This window comes from Rhagoletis zephyria, unplaced genomic scaffold, assembly GCF_001687245.7.
Source record: "Rhagoletis zephyria isolate East Lansing unplaced genomic scaffold, Rhagoletis_zephyria_1.1 Rzeph_scaffold_01984, whole genome shotgun sequence".
Classification (NCBI taxonomy): Eukaryota; Metazoa; Arthropoda; class Insecta; order Diptera; family Tephritidae; genus Rhagoletis; species Rhagoletis zephyria.
In genome coordinates, this window is record NW_016159068.1 from 41,264 (window position 1) to 49,689 (window position 8,426).

An 8,426-nucleotide genomic window follows, 5' to 3' on the forward strand; every position below is an offset into this window, starting at 1 on the left:
CCATTAGGTACAGATTGGCAGAAGCCAAACTTCCAGCCAGAATCCCTAAAAAGGTACCATTGCTGAGCCTTAAAAACCATAACAACAAAGTCGGGCCTTTCAAAGCCAGCATAAAAAGAAGAATTATTGTGGCGTCACATTCTAAAATCGTGGTAGTCCATTCCGAAAAGTGTTTTTGTAAACTTCGTCAATTCGATGCACCGACTATGCGAAGAGGTAATCAGGCAAGGCGGCGGTTCAATAAGCTATTAAAACAATAAGATTTTTGTAAGAATTTTTGGGTCAAAGTTCAATTTATTTAGAAATAATACCTTGTTTCTATTATTTCTTCCAGGTCAAAATTTAAAAATGGGACGCAATTTATGTATGGCTTATTGCACTTGCTAAAGAAGTCTAGATTTTAATTAACGTAAACAAAATTTACGAAATCGGAATATATTTAAAATGAAAGAGTTTTTCAAACAATAAAAAATATATGAAAGCTGTACGTTTCTATTATTTGTTCCAATACTGTATATGTATACTAGTGTTTCCAGATTTTTTTTCCAGCCAAAAATACGGGATTTACAAAAATTTAACGGGACAAATGAGAAATAAAGAATTTGCTTTAAAAGCCAAACTACGAACCATATATTAACAAAGATGATCCTTTTCAACGAAGTGATGCTCAGCTTAGTAAAAATTTCGTTTATTTCATGGCAACACTTTTAATTTATACAAAAATATACCATAAAAACAAAGTAACAGATACAGTTGCGGTCAAATTAATAGCAGCAAAATTCAAAATGATGCTGTTGGCAACTTCTCTTTATTTATTTATTGTTAATAACTCTCGTTTAAAATATGGGTCCATCTATAGCAGATACCACATAAATTAAAGTTTCAAAAGCTTGCAAAAAGTTTACCAAAATTAATTAAACTTAAAAAATTTTCATAAAAATTTCGATATTTTAATCAGATTTTCTAGAAAGATTTCGAGTATGCGGTTTTATAGGTGCAAGTTTCAAGTCGCTAAAAATTACAATTGACTTTTTAGATTTTTTGTGGAGGGTGCTGCGCATTTTCTTTCCTATAAAAGTCAGTTTTGTTCATGCATTATAAGGAAGCAAATTCGCAACACTCTCCGCAAAAAAAATCTAAAAAATCAACGGTAATTTTTAGCTACATATATTTCTCTTACAGAGTTGCATGCAATAATACTTGCTAATAACCTACTCACAATAGCCGCGTGAAACCATGACCATATTGAGTAGAAGTTTGCAGGTTAAAAAGAATAATGAGATTGTCGCCGAAAAAAATCTTTTCCCGGAGGAACATTTCAAATTTAATGCAAAATACGGGTCGTCCCGGCAAATACGGGACATTTGGCAACACTAATGTATACATACATACGGGCATACATTTGAATGCGCTATCATGATATCGCTGTTTACATCAATTATAAACGCCAGCAAAAAAATGAATAAAAACAATGGTAACACACATTTCTTTGTAAAGTTAATTGATTGTACTTATGCGCCGTGCCAAGCCTAAAATAAAATTCCATAGTCAACGCTAAGGCCGACTCGTATTCTATAAAATTCGCAAAAATGTGCAACTTCAAACTTCAGTTGATCAAAATCATTGAAAAGCAACATTCTAAGATGTGGCGACTTATTGTTCCAATCGCGTTTTTCTGTACCGGATTCAGCTTCGACATTGAAGATATATCGCAGACGGTCAGTTTTGAAACGAACTTCGTGCCTTCATTTCAATACTTTATTTTTAACCGACTTCACAAAACGGAGAACGTTATAAATTCGTTGGAATATTTTTTTGTTTTTTTGTTTTTTTATGTACGTTACCGCATAACTCTGGACCCCGTCAACCGATTAATAATCGATAATTCTTTTTCTATTAATTTTAATTTGGTTTAAATGCGATCATTGGCTCATAAAGAAATTAACGATAATCTTAAATTTTTATATGAGAATTGAAGTCGGTTTTGTTTTTTGCTTAAAAATTACTTGTATTTTTATTTTTCACCACTTTATTTCATTTCAATACCATTTTTTATTTCTAATATTCCTATATAGATCTGTAAAAATGCCACTGCTGGCGATGTTGTCCCGAATCCACAAGATTGCAGTTCATATTTCATCTGTGACAAAGTTCCATTGATAAGCTTCTGCGATGTTGGACTACATTTTGATGCCAAATATAAAGTCTGCAACTGGCCTGCCTTGGCGAAATGTCAAGTAACTCAGGTACTTTTGATTCGTTTTTTACTTTACTGTGTATCGATTTGAATTTCAGACTAATATCGTCCAGAATAGCGACCCTCAAGTTCAGCATAAGCAGGCCTCTGTCGTAAGAATGACAAAAAATTCAACTGATTCAAAAGCTGAGCTTAAACCGGATGATGAGAAGATTTTCCTAGAACACCCATCTACGCGACCTCAGCTCGCCTTTATCGCTTTAGACGTGCATACTCATAGTCCCATCGATCCATTGGCCTACTATGATCCGGAAAATGTCACATGCCATCACTATGGCATCTATTTTCTGCCGCATCCCACCGACTGCAGCACCTATTACGTGTGTGCCTTCGGTCACATGTTAGAGCACAAATGTGGCCGCGCCACAGGCTGGAACTACAAGCGCCAAGTGTGCGATATTCGCCCGTTTGCCGAATGCTTTAATGGCACTACTTTCCCGAAGAGCACTACACAAATATTGGGGGATGCTGCGACAACTAAAGATTTATTAGATGGCCAATCGACCGCCTTGCCGCCAGATAATGGCGTGTACACAGTATGCTACATTTTAAATAACGGTATTGCCGGACCGCTAACATGGATGCCACAGCCAACAACAGACATAACTCCAAGTGTGACATACAATGATCAGCAGTTCACTCCTGCTGCAGCTTCATCCACGGGAAGGGTAAAAACCGAAGTGAATGAAGTACCTGATTGTCCCAAGGACGTGGATGCGTATTTTCCACACGTGGAGGATTGCAGCAAATATTATATATGTATAATCGGTATGCCAGTGCTAACATCCTGTCCGGAGGGTTTGTATTGGGATCAAAAGGCGGAGGTTTGCGATTTATCTAAAAAAGTGTACTGTCCGCAGCAGAAATCCAAGATTAATATTTTTTAACTGACTTAAGTGCCTGTGAAATTTTTGAATAAAATTAAGTGCCACAAAGGTTGACAGTCTTCTTCCTCATAACTGGTGCTGTGCCAGCCAATAGGAAATGTCAAGTAAAGTCAAGTACTATTCCACCTAGTATTTCCAAAATCTTCTGCAGAATCTTTCTCGAACACTCCAAGAGTTCCTTCATCAGATGTTTTGCCTACTCAGTTAAAGTTGACAGTATGGACAGCAATAACCGAAACTGTTTGACGTCATAATTAATTACAAAAAATTACAAAGCATAACATTCGAATTTTACGAGTATTTTGCTCACGGGCTATTCGTACCTCGTCATGGTCAGGCGGAGGAACATCGACTCCATCATCATCAACTGGGTTTCGGATTCGTCTTCTCCACAGCTTTCAGTGCTGCTACTATTCAGTAGGATACAAAAGTGTTCCCTCCATAATTTAAGTTCGTTCTGGACATTAGTCACCAGGTCACCATTGTTGTTCGCCCTGGTCTTAAAACCTACCTCTCTGATAAAATTTTCGGACATTTTTCCCGTCGGCCAGCATTTCAAGCTCTTCGCACTCACGTACTCCGGCCTCTCTCTTCTTATTGCGGCAAATACGTCTCGCTTCCCTCTTCAGCTCCCTATAACGGTCCCACATGGCTCCCTGTAGCTTCTTTATACTCCTCATCGTACCAGTTGTTCTTTCGGGCTCGCTGAAATCCGACTACTTCGGCGGCGGTACTTAATGATCGGGAAATGTGGTTCCGCTGCTCGCATATGTCGGCTTGTTGAAGAGTGCTCTCAGAGAGCAGGTGTGAGAGTCGAGTAGCGAACTCATTGGCCGTCTGTTGTCATTGCAGCTTTTCGACGTTAGGCTTTCCTTGCATTTTTGTNCGCTGAAATCCGACTACTTCGGCGGCGGTACTTAATGATCGGGAAATGTGGTTCCGCTGCTCGCATATGTCGGCTTGTTGAAGAGTGCTCTCAGAGAGCAGGTGTGAGAGTCGAGTAGCGAACTCATTGGCCGTCTGTTGTCATTGCAGCTTTTCGACGTTAGGCTTTCCTTGCATTTTTGTGCGCACATTTTTTGCTGCACAGAGGCCGGTGCGTATCTTGGCTGCAACATGAAAATGGTCTGAGTCGATGTTGGGCCCTCGGTGTGTACGAACGTCTAAAACACTGGAAGTATGCCGTCCGTCTATCAGAAGATGATCGATTTGGTTTCTCGCTTTCCGATCTAGGGACAGCCACGTAGCTTGATGAATCTTTTTATGCTTAAACCTAGTACTGCATACTACCACGTTTTGGGCCACGGCGAAGTCGATCAGCCTCAGTCCGTTGTCGGACGGACGTTTCGTCGTGGTGGCTGGATTTTCTGACGATGGTTCCAAAGATTCCTTCCTTGTCCACCCTGGCGTTGAAGTCGCCACGCACGATTTTGATATCACGGCGGCGGCAACGCTCGTATTTGCGCTCCAGGCGTTCATAAAATAGATCTTTGGACGTCTCGTCCTTCTCTTCCGTCGGGCATGGGCGCAGATGAGCGAGATGTTGAAAAATCTCTCTTTGATGCAGATTTTGGCTAGACGCTCGTTCACCGGGGTGAACGACATAACTCGGCGAAGGAGTCTCTCTCCAACCGCAAAACCAACGCCGAAATTGCGCTCCTTTACATGGCAGCTGTAGTAGACTTCACAAGGCCAAAGATATTTTTTGCCTTGCCCTCAAATCGTAGTCCTTTAAACTTTTGCCGTGGTTGTCATCAAAATGGGGGTCTCATCCGAGGCTTTGGTGTTATTTTTCATTGGAGCCTGCCTTACGTGGCGGTCCCAAACCCAGCGCACAACCCATTGTTGTGACGGGGACTTTTTAGCAACCAAATACACGTTTATATAGCAAGCCGCTTGCTCCAAGACAGACACCCACTTGCAGCCGCAACTACTGGTTAACAGACGCTGCAGACTTCGGTTAGCCCTTAGACCGAATATGTCAGAGTTGCCCCAACGAAGCTCCCTCTCTTTCTGTCGTGACCCAAGGCTCCACTCGGGCTGGTTACCGCATCTCGCACATGGGTTGCTCACGTGGCCCAGAGTGCGCGAAGGAGAACGGAGGAGTCGGGATTGAGTATAGCCGTGCAACTGTAACTGCATTCCCAGCGCAACGACCACACCACATTGCACTCCATTTCTCCGTTATAGCTGTATAAATAAAGAAGTTTTAAAGTAAAATCCCATATCATATACAATGACCCGATCTTTGTCATTTTTGCCTTGCCTTTATTAGCTTGGGATGTAACTATGTAATATTGATGCGCCGAAAAGGTGCAGCGATTTCCATTCTCAAGTTACATACCTGATAGGAATCGTTATATAAAAATTATATATGTAAAATGTATGCGTATCTTCTTTCTTGGGTAGGCGGCCTTTTTACAGTTAGCTGGTAGTAAAGGTACGTAAACACGTTAGTTACTTTTGTTAAAGTCGAAGTGTTGTTTTTATATATGTACATGCATACATAAGTTTTGCCCAATATTGTTACGAATATTCAATATTGACAGACTTTCTGTTGGCACCTAAGCCCGAATTAATTCCCAACAGTGTCGTAAGTGTCCTATTGTTGTATGTCGTAAACTTTAAAATCTTAAATAAATGTTTATAAAAAATTAACCCACAACCAACTATTTTTTAACACTGCGAAAATTCATAAAACGACTTTGATGGTACCTTGCGAACCCCTGTAATATTCTTTTTAGGCGTTTAAAGTTGTGAATACCGCAACAGTTAAATTCAGTGATTGGTTTGTTTGTTACTCATACGCCATGTATCCACGCGTAAATATTAGGATTGTTTTTGACATTTCCGGGCTAGTTTCGCGCAAATGAGCCTAAGCACGAAATGCTCTCACAAAAGTGAATAAACTCCCCAAAACCACGGGAACGGCAAAGTGGGTTCGTGCTCGAAACTAAATGTCAAATCGCACAAAACTATAAACTTTATATTTGAGCGGCAGCGAACACAATAACGATAAATGATGTTTTTGACTTATCAAACAGCTTAAAATACACATATTTATTGGTTAAAATTTGAATGTTAAAAATTCTTCTTCCGACAGTTTTCACAAACTAATAATAATAATAGATTGGCGCTTACACATATGTTAGTGTTTGGCCGAGCTTCTCCTCCGATTTGTGGCGTGCGCCTTGATGTTGTCACACAAAGCGGAGGGACCTACAGTTTTACGCCGACTCCGAACGGCGATTGTATTTTTATGAGAAGCTGTTTTTCATGGCAGAAATACACTCGGAGGTTTGCCATTGCCTGCCGAGGGACGACCGCTGTTAAGAAAAAACCTTTTTTCTATATTTTTGCGATGTTGCTTTGACCAGGGTTTGAACCCAGGCGTTGTGGAGTGGAAGCGCGCACTGCTTACCACTACACCACAGCGGCCGACAGCAGAGTTTTCACAAACTCGCCGGAGAAAAATAGACCGGGCGACTTCGGGCTAGTGAGGGCAAAAATTAATCTCTCAAAGTGGCTCTCAACAGCACGAGAACGAACTAAAGAAACACAAATTGGGCACTTTCGGGCGCTTGCGGCGACCAAACGAACAGACTAATTGATTACGTGAACTTTAAAGCATCTGGCGGAATCTATAAGCATTTGAATCTCAGAATCTGTTGGAAATCCCTATTGAAGGAGCTTACTATTTGACTTTAAGTAGCAAAGAAGGTAGACGTAGGGGGACAGTTTTACCACAGAAGTTTTTAGCCAAGGATCCAATGTATATCCCTATGAAACAAATATTGCCCGACAAGTAAACAAAATTACCGTTTTTTTTTAATTTTTGCTAAAAATAAATTCCCCAAACAGCCCCATTTGAAATAATTGAAACCAATATATGCAACATCAAAAGCATATCACGAAAATTTGGTTAGGAATTACAGTGCACCCTTTCTAATTTTACGTCTAGTAGCTTTATTAAGATTGGTCCAAAAAAATCATGACAAAGAACGAAACCAATGCAGGTATTTCAAGCACAGAAGAAAAAATTTAAAATGACTATGTTCTCTTTGGCGTAGGTCAAAGGTCAAGTAGAAGTGCGAACTTGTATGACTGGCCATTGATAGCTCGGTTATATAGCTTAAGAAATAATATGTTTAACGACATTTTTATCAAATTTGATAAATATGACATTTGACCAGTTTTGTTACATAAATACTCCCACGACCACAGGCAAAAATATTGGAATTTTAATGCTCTTACCCCCAAAAAAATTATACCCCTGTTTTTTCTTTTAATTTTGAAATCCAAAAATATTTTGAGGTCGTTCAAAGCGGTTGAAATTGTCCATGTATTTGATATGTGAAAAAAAAAATAAATTTATAACAGTTTTAGTATCGTTAGAAAGAAGATTAAATTCGCTTTCTTCCGATATGCATATTTGTATACTTCGTATATAAAAATTTTAGGAAAAAACACATTTAAATGAAAAAATAACTTTTTTTTTATAAAAAAATATTTAAAAAAAAGTTTACTCACCGACTTTTAAAAACTTGGTATTGTTGTAAAGGCGATTAAACGCCCTTTCTTATTATATGCATATTTGTATACTTCGTGAATAAAAAATTTGAGAAAAAACACCTAAGAGGAAAATATAACTTTTTTATCANTTTACTCACCGACTTTTAAAAACTTGGTATTGTTGTAAAGGCGATTAAACTCCCTTTCTTATTATATGCATATTTGTATACTTCGTGAATAAAAAATTTGAGAAAAAACACCTAAGAGGAAAATATAACTTTTTTATCAAAAAAAATTTTAAACAAAAAAATTACTCACCGATTTTTAAAAAATTTACATCGTTGTTAAGGCAATTAAACTCCCTTTCATCTAATATGCATATTTATATACTTCGTATGAAAAAATTTGAGAAAAACCACTTAAAAGGAAAAAATACCAATTTTTTCTTATAAGGAAAAAAAATTGCAGAAAAATTACTAATTAGTAGAATACCGTATTTAAATAAAACAACGAATTATTAGTGTTTTAAGCATTAATTAGTTCTTGTTCGCCCACAACCCTGTTAAAAATAAAGCAAAAGTTTATGTAACAGAAGTTTAAGGCATATAAAAATATATAAACACCATAGTTTTTGATAATTTACATAACAGGTTATATACGAAAATTAAAGGTAATTTCTGTTTTATTTAAATAAACTTTTTTTTTTAACTATTTTTTATAAGAACAAGTAAGAGAGTCTAAGTTCGGGTGGAGCCGAACATTAAATACCT

General features: G+C 38.1%; 1 protein-coding gene across 2 annotated transcripts; it reads left to right on the plus strand.

The window, feature by feature from the left end:
• The first annotated feature begins 1,643 nt into the window (after window positions 1–1,643).
• On the plus strand, window positions 1,644–3,172 carry LOC108365740 (probable chitinase 3). Of its 2 annotated transcripts, none has more exons than XM_017619876.1 (3): window positions 1,644–1,718; window positions 2,076–2,246; window positions 2,296–3,172. In XM_017619876.1, exons 1-3 carry the CDS (start codon window positions 1,644–1,646, stop codon window positions 3,142–3,144), a joined length of 1,095 nt encoding a protein of 364 aa, XP_017475365.1. In that variant the 3' UTR covers window positions 3,145–3,172. The 2 variants fall into 2 exon arrangements, with proteins under 2 accessions (XP_017475365.1, XP_017475366.1); XM_017619877.1 differs by having other exon boundaries at window positions 2,076–2,237.
• Window positions 3,173–8,426: the final 5,254 nt, after the last annotated feature.

Excerpts from the sequence above, each read along its gene's own strand:
- LOC108365740 (XM_017619876.1), top strand. The coding sequence starts at position 1,644 with ATGTGGCGACTTATTGTTCCAATCGCGTTTTTCTGTACCGGATTCAGC. Across the intron at positions 1,719-2,075 it reads TTGAAGATATATCGCAGACG|ATCTGTAAAAATGCCACTGC; the intron begins GTCAGTTTTGAA and ends ATTCCTATATAG. Across the intron at positions 2,247-2,295 it reads CGAAATGTCAAGTAACTCAG|ACTAATATCGTCCAGAATAG; the intron begins GTACTTTTGATT and ends TTTGAATTTCAG.